The sequence below is a fragment of the Ictalurus furcatus genome, chromosome 21 (assembly GCF_023375685.1).
Source record: "Ictalurus furcatus strain D&B chromosome 21, Billie_1.0, whole genome shotgun sequence".
Lineage (NCBI taxonomy): Eukaryota > Metazoa > Chordata > Actinopteri > Siluriformes > Ictaluridae > Ictalurus > Ictalurus furcatus.
This window is the reverse complement of record NC_071275.1, coordinates 11,297,292-11,316,716: the sequence shown is the minus strand read 5'-3', so window position 1 is coordinate 11,316,716 and position 19,425 is coordinate 11,297,292. Positions and strand designations below refer to the sequence as shown.

The 19,425-nt window shown below is 38.6% G+C and overlaps 3 protein-coding genes across 5 annotated transcripts in view; 2 read left to right on the top strand and 1 right to left on the bottom strand.

Annotated features, from left to right (window-relative positions):
* Positions 1-1,400: 1,400 nt before the first annotated feature.
* On the top strand, positions 1,401-8,490 carry mrto4 (MRT4 homolog, ribosome maturation factor). 2 transcript variants are annotated; one of them, XM_053653094.1, is made up of 9 exons: positions 1,401-1,693; positions 2,376-2,724; positions 3,135-3,193; positions 3,709-3,812; positions 3,897-3,978; positions 4,067-4,134; positions 5,018-5,169; positions 5,635-5,711; positions 7,079-8,490. In XM_053653094.1, the coding sequence occupies exons 2-9, from the start codon at positions 2,697-2,699 to the stop codon at positions 7,235-7,237; spliced, it is 729 nt and encodes a 242-aa protein (XP_053509069.1). In that variant the 5' UTR covers positions 1,401-1,693; positions 2,376-2,696; the 3' UTR covers positions 7,238-8,490. The 2 variants fall into 2 exon arrangements, with proteins under 2 accessions (XP_053509069.1, XP_053509070.1); XM_053653095.1 differs by lacking the exons at positions 1,401-1,693; positions 2,376-2,724 and having other exon boundaries at positions 3,164-3,193; positions 3,641-3,812.
* akr7a3 (aldo-keto reductase family 7, member A3 (aflatoxin aldehyde reductase)) lies at positions 7,521-13,384 on the bottom strand. Its single transcript, XM_053653093.1, has 7 exons — positions 12,680-13,384; positions 10,849-11,036; positions 10,396-10,500; positions 10,201-10,297; positions 9,593-9,692; positions 8,622-8,751; positions 7,521-7,914 (listed from the first exon to the last, which is right to left on the bottom strand). The coding sequence occupies exons 1-7, from the start codon at positions 12,966-12,968 to the stop codon at positions 7,753-7,755; spliced, it is 1,071 nt and encodes a 356-aa protein (XP_053509068.1). The 5' UTR covers positions 12,969-13,384; the 3' UTR covers positions 7,521-7,752.
* A 2,436-nt stretch (positions 13,385-15,820) lies between these two features.
* The window catches only part of megf6b (multiple EGF-like-domains 6b), a 54,307-nt gene continuing 50,702 nt past the window's right edge, over positions 15,821-19,425 (top strand). The window contains exons 1-3 of one of the 2 annotated variants that reach the window (XM_053653086.1): positions 15,821-15,958; positions 16,575-16,819; positions 18,514-18,648. In XM_053653086.1, coding sequence (XP_053509061.1) covers positions 16,686-16,819; positions 18,514-18,648 — 269 coding nt within the window. In that variant the 5' untranslated portion in view covers positions 15,821-15,958; positions 16,575-16,685. Of the gene's footprint in view, positions 16,820-18,513; positions 18,649-19,425 lie in introns of both variants that reach the window. The other variant, XM_053653085.1, reaches the window with a different exon arrangement.

Here is a 19,425-nt window from a genome sequence, read left to right as displayed (position 1 = left end):
CAAGGTGTATTGATTGTTCTTATCATCTATATAGACCTCTGTCAGAGTCACATCCGTTCCGTTTGAATACGAGTGTAAATGAAAAAAAAAAATCACCATTAATAAGTCAGGAAATAAAGTAAAAGGTTCCTCGTTTTCTTTTCAGTGCTATGAGTGGTTTAATGAGTGGTTGAAAGTCTTTAAAAGTTTTGCATCTGATGTTTTAAATACGAATTAAATGCATATATCAAAACAAATCGATAAACCGTGTAAAGCATCCGCACAGGCCGAGTTCATGATGTTTACATTACGTCTTAAACATTTTGCAGGAATTGAGGATGATGGTAAATGGCAAATGAAGGTGCTACAGATCAGGGTTAATAGCATTTATGAGGAACAAGCTGCTCAGATTGATCATTTGTTCACATTAAACACGTTTGTATTATTATATTTTATTATATTTGCTAATGCTCATTGGTTTTCATCGGCAGGAGAAACACAAATCCACTTCCCAACTTCCATATTTACTCCACGTGCTTTTGTGGAGCTGGGAATGGAAGTGAAGTGGATTTTAAGTTCCCTCTAAACCGTTCACTACACACAGAGGAGTCTGGACTCTTAATATTTAGGGGGGAAACTGTATTAATTTTTATATGATGTTTAGTTTTAAGTAAAGAATCTGGATGTAAATCATTTGTGTCAGAGAGAGTTTGAGTTCAGTTTGAAAGAAACATCCACTACATGTGTTATACTGTACATAAGAGGTTAGAGATGATCTGGAGAGGTGATTAATCCGGCATTAAACATTCATGTCAAATCCAAACAGTCAGCCTTCTGCTCTTTTCTCAAACTGAAGCAGGTCTGAGCTCCTGATCCGCTCACACACTGCCACCTACTGGCCATTCCCCCCTTCAGCGTTCAGAAGCTACACTGGATTTAAACTTCAGAATTCAGAATTCAGAAGCTACACCGTCACGCTGGTTACTATGGCAGCACAGAACGCGATGGAATGGAAAGGAAAGGTATAAATAGCGGAGGGTCTCTGTCTCTGTCCCCAGAGACCCCTGAAACCACGTCTATGGAGGTGGAGGAGATAGACACCCAGAGAGAGGAACTTGTAACGCCTACCAATGCGGCTTCTCGTCGCATCGCCATGCTCTGAGAGCATACGCACTGAGCCCCGGCACCTGAGCAACTGTTGGAACTTGTGAATCTTCTTTAAAAAAAATGTTTTCCTCCCCAAACATCGAGATACTACTTTAAAGAAAAACTGCAAAAACACCTTTCTGAAAATATACAACACTTCTAAAATGTATATGTGTGTGTGTGTGTGTGTGTGTGTGTATATATATATATATATATATATATATGTATATATATATATACTGTATATATACACAGCTCTACTGCTTGCCTGTGTTCCCACAATGCATTGCACTTTAAATCTGAGAAATGCCTAGGCCTTGGTACTACTTTGATATCTTTCACCACGGGCAGATTTAGTGATTTGGGGGCCCAAGCAAAATGTAGGAATAGGGCCCTCATTTCAGTGTTTTAACATCGATATTTAATATTTCAGCATACGTTATTTAGCATTAATAGCAATAATCGGGGTGAACTGGGACCAAAAAGGGGCCCTGGACTTTCTGGCCCAGAACGGACCACCACAACCAGCCCATGACGTGTTACATCATAACACACCGGCTCACTGATGGTTAGACCAGTTTTTAACACTAGTTACTAGCATAAAAATATAACACATACAGAAACTTAAATGCTATTTAAACAGATTTATTTGAAGTAGCACTTAACAGATATTAAGTCATATTTATAAAATAGTCCAACAGAAACAGAAGAACAGTGTAACAAAGAATATAAAACGATCAAGAGGGTATGTTAGCTGGTCAGGCGGCATCATCTGGGTGCAGTGTAGGAGAGCTACACCACTCAGCTGTACATCTCCTCAATCAGGACTGAAACTAGATTTAACACTAACATCAATCCACATTTAATCATTTTACCCCCCAAAATAAACCAACACCACCACCACTACTACTACTACTACTACTACTACTACTACTACTACTATAATAATAATAATAATAATAATAATAATAATAATAATAATAATAATAACAATAATTTATTTTGTTTTGTAATATTAATATTATAAAATTAATCTTAAGTCTATTTTACTATGACCACTAACCAAGAGCAAACAATAAGTCAATACTGTACAATACTGTACAGTAGCACAGAAGCTTATTAAAATATTCTTTCTAAATTTTGGTGTAATTTTTAAACATTTATTTGAAGTAACATTGAACATGAATCCACATCTGAAAGGCCCACTATCATCATGTGACATTAAAACTAACATATGATCATGTCTGCAGAGTTCAGTTTCATTTGGGCAGAGAGCGAGCGAGGGAGAGAGACAGAGAGAGAGCATGAACCATGCTGAGAGAGAGAGAATGAACCATGCTGAGAGAGAGAGAGAGAATGAACCATGCTGAGAGAGAGAGAGAATGAACCATGCTGAGAGAGAGAGAGAGAGAGAGAGAGAGAGAGAGAGAGAGAGAATAAGAAAGATGATTCAGGATGATGTCAGACAGCAGAATGGCCGCCAGGGGGCGGCAGAGGCGCAGGTGCTGTCTATAGCTCCGCTTTAAACGACCGTAGAAGAACCAAAGGACTGCGAGAGCAACGTGAGAGCCATGCCGAAATCGAAGAGGGATAAGAAAGGTAGACAAAATAAACTAAACATGCATTTATGTCGATGTTTTATGACGTGGATTTATCGCGTAGAGTCACAACAGGTAGCATGTCAGCTGAGTAACTTATCTAATTAAATATTCGCATTAAAACAGTAATGTAGTTTACTAATCAGCTAACGAGCTAAAGCTAAAATCCAGCTCCAAATCCATGAGGTGTAGGAACATGGTGTGGCTTCTGAGTGCATTTTCTGTCCAGCTGAGATGCACTTGGGGTTCAGGCATGATTCATTTAATTAGATTGTGTGCTCTGGACATTTATTATCAGCAGTCCTGCGAGTGAAGTGATGGAAATGGAAAAACAAATAAATTAATAACAAATGGCTCAGAGGTAACAGTTCCTAATGGTTTTTCTGAAACACTTTCTGTCTCTGCCAACAGTCTCTTTAACAAAAACAGTCAAGAAGGGATTGGAAGCGAAGCAGAACCTGATTGAGGAGGTCAGTATCTTTTTTATTTTCCCCAAAAACATATTACATTGAAGTTTAGTAATCAGTAGGTATTTATTAAACATTATTTCCCCTCATTTTGATCCCAAAACTATCCTAGTGCTCTTCCTGAGAGTCGAGTGTTCTCATATAATACACTCCTAATACACTTTTACAATGGATATGGTGATATTTTTCTACTTTTTATTAATTTGAAGCTGATCTGATGTTAAAATATTCTACATAACGTATTTAAAAATATATATTGTTTAACCATTTGTTATTTTTTTTTAATAAACAGAACTTATTTTTAAATAAAAATAAATCTTTTTTGTAGACACTAGTAAAGGTCAAAAAAGTGTAAATTCTGATTGATTATAAATAAACCTGTGATGTGCAGCTGCGCTACTGTCAGAGCTGTTGTTCTAGTAAATGAATCACCACCTTCTGACCAATCAGAAGACAGAACCCGGCAGCAGTGTGGTATAAATGAATTGTAATCAGCGTCTCTCGGTCTCCTGCTTCAGCTGCGGAAATGCGTCGACACGTACAGGTACGTGTTCATCTTCTCAGTGGAAAACATGAGGAACAGCAAACTGAAAGACGTCCGAACAGCGTGGAAACACAGCCGGTGAGAGAGAGAGAGAGACACGCACAGCACAATCAATCTGGCAACCCTGCCAGCTTGTTCTGATCGTTTCTCTAATCGTTGCAGATTCTTTTTCGGCAAGAACAAGGTGATGATGATTGCGCTTGGGAAAGGACCGACAGATGAATACAAGGATAATTTGCACAAGGTACCTGATCATTTATCTTACTGATTTAGTGGACCGGAATGGATTGCAGCAGATTTGAATTTTGGATGGTTTGCACTGTGTGTCGTAGGTGAGCAGGTTCCTCCGAGGGGAAGTAGGAGTCCTGTTCACGAACAAAACGAAAGACGAAGTACAAGAGTAAGTAAATAATTTCTCCTTTATTAAACAGAAAGAGGTGGCCTTGCATTTTAGAAAAGTTTTTTGATGCTCATACTTCTAAGAAGAGACCGAAAATGAAATGAGGGAAAGATTTTAATTCAAATGTCAGGGAGGAAAAAAGTTGTTTCAGCCTGTCCTGGTACAGTAACGTTGATTGATTATCTGCGTTTATTATTTGTCTGAGCTATTAACGTACAACAATTAACACACACATGGAACTGATTGTATTAGAGTTTTAGGTTTTAGTCAGTTCCACAAGTCTAAAAGGGAAGAGTTCAGAGATTTATTAAATTTCGAGAGACTCTGTGAGTTCGTGTGTGACCTCCCTCAAGAACGTTTGGCAGAAAGACCTTAAATGCAAAAAAATTGCAAAAAAAAAAGTAATGAATGTAACACATGAAATGACTGTAATTACAGATATAAATCAGTCATTAGATGTTATTTCCAATACACACTGAAGAATGATATCCTCTATGGCAAAGAATTGCATTTTTCTTTATTGGAACAAGGAACAGTTGACTTGTACAAACAAATACTAAATGAAGTATTACTATTAGTCTCACAGCCTTTGGAACAATTGACGTACAACTTTAAAAAAAAAAATGAAATGAACACAAAGCCTTCATTAAAATTTGGGACCCAATTATTATGTTCTTAGCCCTTTTGTTTTGCCCACCCCCTTTCTCTTATTGTGAGCGATGTATCTCTCTGTTTTTCCTTTTGTTTCAAGTGTAAACAAAACGCTAAAGAATTAAAACAAATAAAAAAAATAAAAAAAATCAAATATACTGTTTCGTGAGCTAGCCATGTCTTAGCATCGTAGCACAGCTGGTCACGTATTTCCGTCATGTGTTTCGATCAGGTATTTCAGCGGGTTCAAAGAGATGGATTACGCTAGGGCAGGGAATGTGGCACAGATGGCGGTGACGCTGGACGAGGGGCCACTGGAACAGTTCTCCCACTCCATGGAGCCTCAACTCAGACAGTTAGGACTGCCTACAGCGCTGAAAAAAGGTAACGGCACCCAGATGCCAGATTACAGACCTCGCTGGTCAGACAATTTCCCTGAATGAAAAACGACACTGACGCTTTAGTCCAATCACAGCGCACATCGTCGCTGATCTGTTTGGGTGATCGAGACCCGAGGAAGAACCACAGTGGCTGGTTTATGAGCTGCGAATTAAAAAAAACAATTTGGACTAAATGTCAAAATGAGCACACGTGACCCGTTAGCATGTTAGGCAGTGTACTGTTTTACCACACTATGTAGTGTGCTAGTATGCAGGTTGGAGGTGGGGTGGTAACAGTAACTCTGCTTCATCACACCACCCCAGCATTGGTTATTTTCCTGTTACAGCACGACCCAAAGTGTTCTTCCTATCTGACTGGGATATGATCAGTAAATCAGCTCCTCTCGAGCAGTAAATACTTCTAATATGTAGATACGAGATGTTCATTCGTTATGAAATCTGTCCGCAGGTGTCGTCACGTTATTAAAGGACTACGAAGTGTGTAAAGAAGGAGACGCGCTCACTCCTGAACAAGCCCGTATTCTGGTGAGTTGGCTGCGTTTCATTTACACTCGTTTCTGCACCACGCGAAGGAGGAAGTGGAAACCTGCTTTCATGATTGATTTGGTTTTAAGCAGTTACCAAATGTTGTGTGTGTGTGTGTGTATGAATCATAATGCATACAAAAATATAGCTATGGATAAGAAACAGATGGTGCACTTGGTGAAGCTCGGTAAGATTAGATTAACATTGTAGTTTTCTGTTTATTTTATTACCAGGTAACATGTCATACAAACTTTTCTTTTTTTTTCTCTGCCCCTAGCCATTTCAGGTATTCCATTCCAGCTCAAGCACACCTGGTGCAATTGATGAAGCCCTTGATGAGTTTAGCATCAGGTGTGCTTGAGACAACACCTGTTTTGCATGTTTGTGCTGTTGTGAGGGATTCTATTCAGGGGGGTGAATACTTTTGAGACTGGAGAAATCATTATAAGTTGCGTTTTCAGTTGAATTTGGGGGAACCACTTGAAGCGTTTGTTGTGTCGAACTATTTCAAACGCTTTTGTTTGTCTTGTTCATCGCAAACAGCTGAAAGTCAGTCAGTTTCGACAATAAACCTGATCTGCACGGGGGGGATAATTTTGATCACACCTGTATATAATAGGGCTGAGCGATAGATCAATATCGTATCGGATCATTGGTATGGTGATATTTACTTTTAAATGTTGATTTGCCGTAATTATATAAACAAAAAAATGCAGTCATCTTTGTCTTTGTAGGCGTCAAAGTACCGTCGAAGTCAGTTTAACGTTTTTTGGTTTATTTTACTGCTGTTTTGTGGACAGTTTGTTGGCTAATTTATATATTGTGATGCGCATCATGCAAAATCAAGCAAACTTCGAAGGAGCTTGAAACGTTTCCAAATTACCGCAGATTTCGGGTCAAAGATGCGTCGTGACGTCACGACGGGCGTTCAGCCGAAACCCTCTTCGATTCACGTGTGTCGAACACGAGCACAGCTAAAAGCTCTCACTTACCGACAGACATCACTCCAAAAGAGCACGGGAAACTACTTTGTGTGATTTTTTTTTTTTTTTTTTCCACAAAAATTGCAAATTTTGAAAAAAACTGCAACAAAACCAAGCATTTATGACTGAAACAATAACATTGAAACAATAACATAAAAAAAACCTCATAAATCCTGTACGGACTTTACTTTAGACCTGAGTATATTAAATAGTAAAACCACTGCTGATAATTTTTTGTTTGTTTCTATAAAATGAACAGGTGAGTTTGTGGAGTGAGAATCTGAAGCTGATTAAACTTGGTGTGATTGGCTGTTTGCACGCTGGCAAAGGCATAAACTTTATGCTTTAGTCACCCTTCTGTACTTCGGTATGAATTCCTTTCAGAAACTGTTCGGGATTGAGATGGCTGAATTCAAAGTGACCATAAAGTGCATGTGGAATTCGGAGACCGGAGATTTCGAGCTGTTAGCGGAAGGTGATGAAGAGGCCATGCAGGCAAAAGACGATGACGACGATGATGATGATGATGAAGAAGAGGGTTAATGAAAAGAAACAATGGACTTTCCACATGGACATTAAACATGTTTGTTTAACTTTGAAAAAGCAGGATACATATTTGTGCAGATATTTCTTCAACATGTGTTTTATGTGATTTTATGATCCAAACGTTCTACATGACTTTCCTCGTTTGATCCCTTCAAATTCCCCCCAAAAAATACTACTTTCAAACCGACATCATTTGCTTACTTTAGGTGTGCTGATATGGGATTAAATGTTCAGTTGTTTATATAAAAAAAAAAAAAAAAAAAAAGTAATAATAAAATGCTGAATGTTCACCAGTGATATTTATTTATCGTTAGAGTATCAAAAATAAGTGCTAAATTACAAAAGTCAAAGTTTAGCTTGAATTATTCACATGGATGGAATCAAAGTTATTTCTGGGCAAGTCTGAACAAAGTGATAACTTCGTACAATATATTTCTGGGGAAATTAACATTATAGTAGATCCTCCTTCATTTTCAGCTGTAATTAAAGGCGAGTGCGAGTCCGCTGTGCGTCTAGCGGAAGTAGTTAGGACACTCGTGAGCCACTAAATCCCAGCCGCGCTTGAAGGCATCCACCACTTCCTGCTTTAGAGGACCTTCTTCAGCTGCTGCTAAGTTCTCCTGAAGCTGCTCCATGGTGGACATCCCGACGATCACGGCGTCTCCGAGCTCAGCCTGAGGAAAGCAGGATTCTTTACTCTGCATATAACGCATCATTTCTTTTTACGGAAACATTATTTACACGAGTTGAAGACTTGTGTACGTTTTTTGAAACGCGGCCTGTTCTAACACGATTTGTTGAATTTATTTGCTAAAGAAAATTGTTCTGTATGAATTCTACAGTTAAACAATTCACGAATTATTGATGCAGATGGTACGTAGAGGCAGTGTTTATAATTTTTAAGCACCACAGAGTGCTGATCCGGGCTCAGTTATCATTGAGCATATTCAAAGGAATACAGATAAAGCTGAGTACAAAAGTTTGAGTCCCCTTGGCAGATGATAAAGACAGATACTGCTATTTTTGTGCAGGTAACACAAATTGTGTGTTTTAAGATAACCGAAAAAAATATATAAAAAAAGATATTAGTTTGAAAATTTACATTTCTTAAGTAACGTCTATTTCCACCTCTAACCTCCTATGGCAAAAAACCCCCCAAACTTTTCCTGTTGTTTCTGTCTTATGTTTTGTATTGTTACAGAATTCACCCAGGAATTGTTTTTTATTTGAAGATAAATTGTTAAACAAAAGGTCTGTTGTCCTTCCCCACATAAAAAAAAAAAAAAAACACACGAGGGATGCAAAGCTTCTCACTCTGTATATTCGATGACACTGATATGAGATCCATGGAATAGTCAGTACTCGATTTAGGAGCTCGTACCTTGAGCTGAGAGTGATGATACATCCAGCGTATAGCGGCCGAGGTTAAGCCCGGCTTCTCTGAACCGTACGCTGCGTTGAGGGCCTTCAGGACGCCGTCTATAGCGTGGAAATGGCTCTCTTTCCAAAACCTACAAGATTCAGATTGACGGTACGTTTAAAAAAAATAAAAATCCACAACACAAATCAAACAACTCGTTTGCTTACGGTTTTGTGCAGTATTTAAAACCAAACTGAATCCAATTTATTGATTCATTACAGCAGCAACATAAAGTGAATGAAGTTAAGAAGGTGGTTTTGTACAATAAAAACAAACAAAAAAAGCAAACAAAGTTAGAGTTAGCCCATAGATTTAATAGCCTAATTAATGGAATTGTGCACGGACTAAATATTAGGGGTGTAACAATCAATTTGGATTGATGAATCGATTTAAAATGATATTTATCATAAATCGATTATGCTCAATTATAACTGATTTAAAACTTGTGTAAAAAATTCTATTTAAAAACGGATGTGTAAATACTTGAATAGACTAGCATGGTGAATTGCCCGTAACTCTGACACTTTTAAAATATTCCTTCTCTACGTTGTCATCATTCTCGAATTAATAGTAGGCCTACCCCACGATGTAGAACAAAGTTGGTCAAATATTGATTGTAGGACACCGAATCGTATCGTCAAATATGGAATCATTGGTTTATGAATCATCATAAAATCGTACAGTATCATGTAGAAGCCTGAGGTTTTACACCCCTTATAAATAAATAAGCCATTCCCAAGATTATAAACTCAGATTTACTGCTTTACAACAGCAACAAATGTGTAAAAAATAACAACTCCAATATTGTTCATTAGTAACATAATCTTAGCTAGCTAGCATCCCTCGAACCCTGAGCTCGGACTATTAACACTGAAGAGATAAATTCCACAAAATGTCAGAAATAAGAGCTGGGAAGATGTGTAATTGTTTACCTGTCTCTGTAGACAGCAGCCCACTTATTTCCAAAGAAGCGTCCTGCGGGCTGAGCGCCGTCTTTATCCTCATAATGGTATTTCCCCGTAAGCAGGCCTCCTGTTAAAGATTCCACAGTATTGTTACATGACGAGATGCTTCACTGCGTTTGAGCTAGCGAGTGACGTGTGAATCGAGGTTTTCTCAATTTTATGCAAATTTAATTATAAGTAGGCGGAACAAATTTCTCAGACTACTCCTACAATCCTAAAAGATGTCCGTTGTCTCTGGAAACCTCTACTCTCACAGCATTAGTTCCTACATGTGTTTATCCCCCGTTCGATGTCGGTAGAAAAGTCACGGGCTGGTATTTCGAAAGATTTAACAAGAACAGGAAGTGCATATTCACATTACAGCAGATTGTATATATTTAGGATAAAAACCCGACAATGCATATCAAAGTGAGAACGGTGAAACGTGGTGGTGGTACCATCATGTTGTCAGGATTACTGTTTATATCGTGGGATATAAAAAAAAATCCCACAAGTGCAAATGCAAGCATCACAAGTGACGTCACTCGCTAGTGTGAAGGTAAAATAACATCCAAAAGCACGTTACACCAACGTACCTGCCAGGGGATTGTACGCGTAGAAACGTATGCCGAAGTATCGCAGACACGGCAGCAGTTCCGTCTCCACTTGTCGCGTGGTAGCGTTGTACATGCCCTTTAAAGAAGACAGGTAATCAACACCTGCTTTAAGCTCTATAAAAAAGAACGAGCATGAATAATAAATCGGAGGACAATTTCAATACTTTGATTCACCTGGTAGACGGTAGGAAGGACCCAGCTGTTGTGTTTGCAGATGCAGTAGATTTCAGCCACTTCCCACGAGGCGTAGTTTGATAAGCCGAGCTCTTTAAACTTTCCCTGGCAATAAAGAAGGTCGGAAGTTGAATCGGTGCACTGTAGTTATTTATTTAAACAAGCCCTACCATTAGAAACCACCCTAGAAACAGTGGAAAAAGAACTCGGATGTAGGAATGTCAGTGTGGTGTGTTTGAATTCTGGCTCACAGTTCCTCAACCTCAGCTACATCACTCCAGTTCATAATTAGAGATGGGACTGTTGTTCAAACCCCATTAGATGATGTTAATAAATGTTAAGTTAGGTCCTATGAGTGATTTTGTCGCTCGAACAGCCGTGATTTATTACTTGGTGGTGACATTTATTGGAGCAGAACTTTTTCCCGTACACCGGATGTAAGAACTGCTCTACCTCTTTGTGCAGATCATTGCAAGTTCTCAGCGTGTCCTCAACGGGGTTCTCATGGTCTGGAGCGTGCAAGTAGAAGATGTCGACGCTTTGAGCGCGCAGCCTCTTGAGCGACGTCTCTAACTGAGAGCGCACGCTCTCGGGTTTCAACGTCTTACCATCCCAGGGGTTCGCTTTGGTGGCCACGCGAACTAAGAAACAAAAAGAAATGTGAAATTTCAGGCTATGTCTTGCTCAGTTTCAGTCAGAAACGTAATTTTAATTACAGTATGACCGTGATTCTCAAAATCATCTTCCTCCAGCACTTCCCAAAACAAGTCTACAACAAACATTGATTTCTATATTCTTCAAAATTGGTTTCGTTCATGGAAAACTGTGTGGTTTAAAGATAAAGCTCAAAGACTTGCAATATGTCAATAATATCATTTGTTATTTGTGTGATTTAATATATTGACCTGGCCAACAATGAGTATGCGTTTTAGCAAAGAAAGAGCAAAGGGCCCTTGTATCATCTGTATCCTGTCCCAGTTGTAAGTCATTTTGGATAAAACTAATTAAATTAATTAAATGCAAATGTTTAGATGCTACAAATGAACCTATGCCATGTTTTAGTCCTTTAATTTTCTAGATCCTCTGATATTAACATGTCAATGGAATTTGTTTATTATGAATAGAGATTAGGGCTGCGTAAAAAATATCGATTCTCCGATTTTTAATCGATTAATTCAATTTAACAAAACGATATTGATTCGGGAAATCCACAAATCGATTCTTAACACGCGTGCTTTACATGAGAGGATGTGAATATTATCTGTACTTCGCCTCTCGTCCTGAAGATGTCGCTATCTTTCGAGTTGCTCCACTTAAAACAAAACAAAATTAAATAAAACAAAACAAAAAAAGACAGAAGATCATGGCGGAAGGTCACGGTAGCTAATTGAAGCCAACGCTGGCCAAATTAAAGTCTGATGTGCGGAAGTATTTCATGTTCAAAGGAAGTGACGGTAACGATGAGGTCAACAAAGTTGTCAATAAATTTCACTGTTGCACATTTACAGTGTTTTTTTTTTTTTTTTACACTAATATGTGCAGTTTGTGCTTACCTTGTGTGCACTGTATGCACATGTTTATGATTTCTTGTCACAATGTTTGTTACTCAAAGTAAAAGTAATTCAACATAATTGTGTGTGCCCTATTGTTAATGTAAATGTGTATTTCAGTAATATAGCTAAGTAGGAGGGTTTCAGTTACCAGCATTTATATTAAAATATGGATTCCATGTCTGCAAAACTGACATTTTAAAAGAAATATTGATAACTAATCGATAATGAATCGAAATTGAATCAAATCGAAACCATATAAATAAGAATCTAATTGAATTGCCAAATTGGTTCACAAAACCCAGCCCTAATAGAGATCAAACAAAAATTCATATCTTGTGTTTTGTTTTTCTTTTAAACGGAGATTTAGAATATTTTACTCATAAAATTTGCAGTAAAGTGACAAAGGCTTACCGACCCCAGTCTCCCCTACCCAACACTGGTTGTGTGTGTGTGTTACAGTATGAATTTATGATGATGTGTGTGATTTATACTAATATCTTTAATAATAAGAGACTATTTCAATACCTTGGTGAAAGTGTGGAACTATTTACTAAAAAGTGTTTTAGTGCTACTTTTAATATTGCAATGCATTTGGAAATGATAATAATGAACTTTAAAAGAAGTGGATCGTTTTTTAATGATTCTTTTACTTTGGTTTTGTTTTTAATTAATAATTATTTGTTTGATTATTTATTATTATGATTAAATCTGTGCACTTCTTCCTGTCCTACCCGTCTGAGGAAGTTGCATTGCCCCGATGATCGTCTCCGCGTTCCCGTCAGTGTACATGAACGCGGTGTCCAGCTCATCGTGCCCGCGCTCCAAAAACGCCTTTACCATCTTGGCGCTCGTGTCCGCGTCTGCGCGCCCCCCGAACGCCATGGAGCCTAGAAGCGTAGCTGGGACTTTGCGAACGGTTTGACACGATGACATGTTGACAAATTGCCGTGAACGTGAACATCTGAGAGTGATACTTATCTTCTGAAACGCGTACCGACCTGCAATAACTGCTTTCAACATACTCGGAAAGCGCGTTACGGTAATGTCGTAAACAGGGGGTAAAGGGCGTAAACTAGCCGTAAAGGGATTGTCGCAAAATTTCCAACTATATTAACAACGCAAAGGGCACAACAGTAGAAGTGGACGTTTGAGTACTTGATTGTTTGACTAATAAGATGTCTGTTTAATTGATTTCACTTCGAAACGTTATTTCGTCGTGTTTACGTAGTCATTATATCCGTATTTTACATTTTTACTTTTCAGCGTAGACCCCTAAATATCACCTATTATTAACGTACAAGGCTCACACACACAAAAGTTCATGCATGCAAGTCTCTCCCTCAAATATTGCAGTGTATTTACTCAGTCTGGCCAGTTCTCTAGGTCTAAAACCAACTGGGACAAAATCTCTCCTTATAACCCCTAAACATCCATGTAAAGCAGTATGTCCTACCTTCTGCTCCCCATATTCACTGGCAGAACTCCACTTTCACATACCTGTTTATAAACACATCCGGTTTATAATTTTTTGAAAAAGTGGTATAACATCTGCAGTTTCTCTTCAACTTCGTTGTGATAAATACCTTTTTAGAAAAGGATTCACAAGTTCCAGCAGTTGGAGAACAAAACAAAATATGTTTTTCTTTTTTAATTATTTACCTCTTCCACCTACATGAGCACTCAGACGTCCCCTATTGGCTAGAGTCACTGTAATTGAAAGGTGAGAGACAGAATGTTAAAGAGAAAGGTTTAGTGTGTTCCCAGTGGTTGTCGATGCTGCTGGGTAAGAGTCGGGACATGAGAGTGTTCTGGGCAGCCACATCAGCAGCTGTTCTCAGGCTCTCTGAATTTCCACTGTCTTCCTCTCCCTGAATCACAGCCACTCCCAGAACAAAAGAACGGGCTACAGGGGTGGACCCTGAAGAAGGAGAAGGCTCTGGTGTAGAAACTAGGTCGGGAGCAGAGAAACGATGCAGACATCTGCACTGCCATCTGAGGTGTCCTGAGTGGGTCTCCTCGTTCTCCTCAGTGCAGTCTTCAGAACGTGGAGTCCTCAGAAAGAATTATTCATCTCCTCCTAAACAAACACAGTGCTCCACAATAGGCCAACGACCCCAGCACAGGGTCCATCAGACATTTAAACAGTGCAGGTCTAGAAATGGCAGTAGTGCAATTTACTAAAAGCACTGTGAAGGAAGTTTTTTGGATGAAGAGAAAGCAGTATATGGTGTGTGATTTGATTTGACTTCATTTTTAATGTTGGATCAATCTTATCTTCAGAACATCTAATAAATAAATAAATTCATGATTGATAATATATTTATAATATGCTCCTGAGACCCAAGGAAAAAAGTCTTTTTTTTTTTTTTTTTTTGATTTCCTACCTATTTGGGGTTTAAAAAAAAAAAAAAAAAAATAGAACAATTTAGACTTTTTAAAATATATTTTTCATTTTACAGCATGCCCACTGTAGTGGACCACAGGACCTTTTTAGTTTGAAAAGACAGCCAAACTCAGAAAATAAAAAAATGACCAGATGTGAGTGATATTAATCCAAGAATAAATTCAACTTAAAAAACAAAACAAAAAAATATCTTTCTGGATTGTTTCTCTTGCTTGTTATTGCAAGGATGATAGTATATTTTCTATTAAAATTGAACGCATATTCATTATACAGTGCCCTCCATTTCCTGTTCCGTGTCACTCAGGTGTATTTAAAAAAAAAAAAAAAAAAGAAAACTATGGGAATATACTTCAGATATATTTTTCTCATATTCATAGTGTATCTTCAGATATATTTTTCTCATATTCTCACATTCTTTTCTATCGTCTCATATCCAGCTTTTGACCTCAAACCCAAATGTCTTCAGTGTACAGTGAAAACGAAAGATACTTTTGGAGAGGAATGTTTTTTTCTTTTTTATTAACCCTATTGTTTTTATTATTTTATTAACCCCAACCCTAAGTACATTTTAGAAAGGTGTTTTTGCAGTTTTTCTTTAAAGTAGCATCTCGATGTTTGGGGAGAAAAACCTTTTTTTTTTTTTTTTTTTTTTTTTTTAAAGAAGATTCACAAGTTCCAACAGCTGAGGAGAAAATTTGTATTTATTTATTTATTTATTATCTATCTATCTATCTATCTGTCTATGAATGATCTGGTGGTCAGGCAGCATCACTCACTGCACTCAGGAGTCCAGGTTAGCTAGCTAGGACTGGAAACACCCTGCTGGGATGGAGGGACGGACGATGCCATTACGCCTACATGCAGGACAATCTTCTGGGTCGAAACTGAAGCTCAGGTGCCGGGGCTCAGTGCGTATGGTCTCGACTCAGAGTAAGGTGATGCGACGAGAAGCCGCATGGGTAGGTGTCACCAGTTCCACTCTCTGGGTGTCTATCTCCTCCACCTCCATGGACGTGGTTTCAGGGGTCTCTGGTGTCGCGCGCAGAGTGGGCGGGGCCACAGTCGCTTCCAAAACCAAAGTGCAGTGTTCAGGGGGGACATCTGCAGGAGAGCGGGACATCTCGCTCCCGACCTCCTCAGGGGTCTGATCAGATTCCAAGTCCCCCTTTCCAGTCCTCTTCCCAAATAAACGCGGGAGTCCCAAGTAGGCCAGCGCAACGACGCCAGCACAGGCTCCAGCGACCAGCAGAACTTTCTGGTAGTTTATCATGCCGATTAAAGTTTCTCACTGTGTAGCAGAACAAAATGTGCAGAGAGACAGAGACCCTCCGCTATTTATACCTTTCCTTTCCATTCCATCGCGTTCCGTGCTGCCATAGTAACCAGCGTGACGGTGTAGCTTCTGAATTCTGAATTCTGAAGTTTAAATCCAGTGTAGCTTCTGAACGCTGAAGGGGGGAATGGCCAGTAGGTGGCAGTGTGTGAGCGGATCAGGAGCTCAGACCTGCTTCAGTTTGAGAAAAGAGCAGAAGGCTGACTGTTTGGATTTGACATGAATGTTTAATGCCGGATTAATCTCCTCTCCAGATCATCTCTAACCTCTTATGTACAGTATAACACATGTAGTGGATGTTTCTTTCAAACTGAACTCAAACTCTCTCTGACACAAATGATTTACATCCAGATTCTTTACTTAAAACTAAACATCATATAAAAATTAATACAGTTTCCCCCCTAAATATTAAGAGTCCAGACTCCTCTATGTGTAGTGAGCGGTTTAGAGGGAACTTAAAGTCCACTTCACTTTCGTTCCCAGCTCCACAAAAGCACGTGGAGTAAATATGGAAGTTGGGAAGTGGATTTGTGTTTCTCCTGCCGATGAAAACCCCTGAGCATTAGCAAATATAATAAAATATAATAATACCAATGCGTTTAACGGTTTCCAAAACCGTCTCATGTGTCGGCTATTGACTTGTAGAGATTTCACTACTAAATAGATTTATAAAGGTGAATAATATACAGACACTGTTGCAAATATGGTCTGAGGTTATTAACACTCGTGCATCATCGTGAATCAAATAAATTAACAGTCGGGTAGTTTGATTCACTTAAAGGAATCGATTCAGTAAAGTGAATTGTGTTCTTTCTAGGATAGGTGGGCTCATGTGTCTGGGGTTTATGTGTGTGTGTGTGTGTGTTTGTCCTGCCCTGCCCCATGTCAGCTTGTTTGGTTTCCTGCAGTCCTGAGACGCGACTCGAGTTGCTTCCAGCATGGACTCGGCTTCTTCTCTCTCTTAGACGGTTTTTGTGTCTCCTACTCGCTCTGCTACACGATGCAGTCGGTCAGAGGTTCATGTGGACGTTACCTTCGTCCTAAGAGGACGGATCTGACACTAACTCCTTTTCTGATGCTGTTAATAAGCGGAATTCACGCCACATCGCGTGGATCAGATCTGGTGCCTTACATGTGAGTGATGAATCTGAGCATCATCAGGATCTAGGGTTCAGTGTCTGCACTTCAGGGTGGGATCTGGAGCAGCACTAACCTGTGACAGTGTTGTGATCAATAATAATAGATAATAATTGATGGTAAACAATCACTAATCAGTCAGCTGAAGCGATCACGTGACTTTAATTATGCAGTGATGTGATTGCATGCTGGAAGAAATGAGTTTAAAGTTTTAGAGTTTACTTTGTCGTTTTATTCTTTGCTGTTATTGTTTGGGGTTTTTGTGTGTGTGTGCATAATTTGATGTTAGAATTCAACTGTTTTGCACTTAAGAACATTTGTTTCTCCTTTAGTGTATAATTTATAATATGCTGGTGAATATGATTAAATATAATATTTATGCATATTAATGTGCCTATTACACGCATAAAAATAAATGTTCCAGTTAGAACCAGAAAAGGGGTTTTCAGCCTGATGCCATAGAACTCTTTTAAGTTTTAAGCCCAAAGAACCTTTTACTCTCAAGTTCTTTAGACAACCATGTATTTACCTGTGCTTTAAGGAACCCAGAAATGGTTCTTCACAGCTGTGCCACAAGGAACCATGTTATAGCTAGTTATGCTTAGTTAGTGCTGTAAGGAACCAAAGTAAGGTTCTTAAGAGTGATGCCTGGAGAACCTTTTCTTGTCCTAATAGGGTTCACTTTAACCTGTTAAAGGGATGATACACTGCTCTGAAGAACCGGATAATGAAACAAAGAACTTCTTTTAATCTCCAAAGAACCGTATCGCTCAACTCAAGAACCCTATACAATGAAAAATGTTTCTTGACAAGAAGGTTCTTTGCAGAACCTATGGTGCTGTGAAGAGCCATTAAAGAACTTTTATTATTAAGCGTGTACAACAAACAGCCTACCGCTCAATATTTCTATAAGCAAAGAACCAAATGCAGTCTTGTTAGACATAAGTGTAGGTATACAAATAGTAAAAGTTTCGTTATAGTTTGTGTCTTTTCTTCTTCAAATGTCATCTTCACATGGTTGGTGATTACTAAACAATAAAAGCTAAGGACTTAATTAAGTAAAAGTCTGCTCAGGAACTGACATTTAGATTTTTCTGATATTTTTAAGCTGCTATTGATACAAACTGTTAAAAGATTTCAAATATTTTCATACAAAGTCATTTTCAGCATCAAGAAAATATTAGAATCTATGCCATGAATGAATGCTCACAGTACAGTATATTATAATCCAAGGGGATTTTGCTGTGTGAATGAAGGCATGAATTTGCATTTGGTAAAAGTGGGACTTTGTGTGTAAATCAGGTGCATGTCCTGCATAGTTTGATGATTTTCCTGCTTTTGTGCACAAACTGAACCTGGTCATGAACTGTTGAAGTGAATCTGTGAATTTATGCTGGAGATTGAACCAAAATTGGGCTTTAAAAAATGTTTTATAGAAGGACACATAATATAGTGGGTTTTTTTCCTGATGTGATTGTGTAATTGTTGTGAGATTAGAAGTATTAGACATTTCAGTTAAACTAAACGTTGGATATTTGGCTTTCATTTGTATTGGTGGATTAGGAAACACTTTTGAATCAGATACCAGGTGCAGAATTAAAAGTTCAACACACAGACACACACAAACACATGTTATGACTCATTAGGTCACGATGTCTCTGACTCATTGTCTGTTCACGTGTCCTCTGCAGGCCTAACGTGTGTACAGAACGCGAGGTGAAGCTGGTGGCTCACATGCAGCCCTGTGTGCAGGCTTTCACCCGAATGGTTAAAGTGTGGAAGCAAGGATGTGAAGGACAGCCGTGGTGCATGGGCTATGAGAGAAGGTGGGGTCCTCCCATTCATAACATCCATCAGTTTATTAATTGATCCATTCATCAATGCATCCATCAAGATTTCTATCAGTCTTTTCATCCAACTCTACATTTATCAATTTATTTAGATGCATATAGTACATAAAAATCTCCATCCATCCAAATCTCCATCCATCAATCCAGATCTCCATCCATCCAAATCTCCATCCATCATCTATCAATCCAAATCTCCATCCATCCATCCATCCAAATCTCCATCCATCCATCCATCCATCCATCCAAATCTCCATCCATCAATCCAAATCTCCATCCATCCATCATCTATCAATCCAAATCTCCATCCATCATCCATCAATCCAAATCTTCATCCATCAATCCAAATCTTCATCCATCAATCCAAATCTCCATCCAAATATCCATCCATCCATCCAAATCTCCATCCATCCATCAATCCAAATCTCCATCCTTCCATCAATCCATCCCTTGAGGCAGTGGTAACCAATCCTGTCCAGTCATTGACTCCGTGAAACCTGGTCACATTTTTTCATCCTCACAAACTGACAAACATCTGGCTTTTTAAAGGACTGAATGACATTATGATGTGAAAACTGTCTTATACTTAACTACTTTTACTGAATTTGTAAATTCCACAACTTCCACTCTGTTTACACAGTTTACACATACACTGAGCTCTGTGTGCCTTTTTGATCCAGGATTAACATCCAGCTTTGGCCCATTGAAGCTTCATGATATCTCCTTTAAGCTTTTTCATTTGTGAAGAGATCTTTT

Coding starts and splice junctions, on each gene's coding strand:
- akr7a3 (XM_053653093.1), bottom strand. CDS start 12,968: ATGTTGAAAGCAGTTATTGCAGGTCGGTACGCGTTTCAGAAGATAAGT. Junction 11,037..12,679: donor AATGCAACTTCCTCAGACGG/GTAGGACAGGAA, acceptor TTTGTTTCTTAG/TTCGCGTGGCCACCAAAGCG. Junction 8,752..9,592: donor GCTGCTGTCTACAGAGACAG/GTAAACAATTAC, acceptor TGAATCTTGTAG/GTTTTGGAAAGAGAGCCATT.
- mrto4 (XM_053653094.1), top strand. CDS start 2,697: ATGCCGAAATCGAAGAGGGATAAGAAAG. Junction 3,813..3,896: donor ACAGCGTGGAAACACAGCCG/GTGAGAGAGAGA, acceptor TAATCGTTGCAG/ATTCTTTTTCGGCAAGAACA. Junction 3,979..4,066: donor ACAAGGATAATTTGCACAAG/GTACCTGATCAT, acceptor TGTGTGTCGTAG/GTGAGCAGGTTCCTCCGAGG.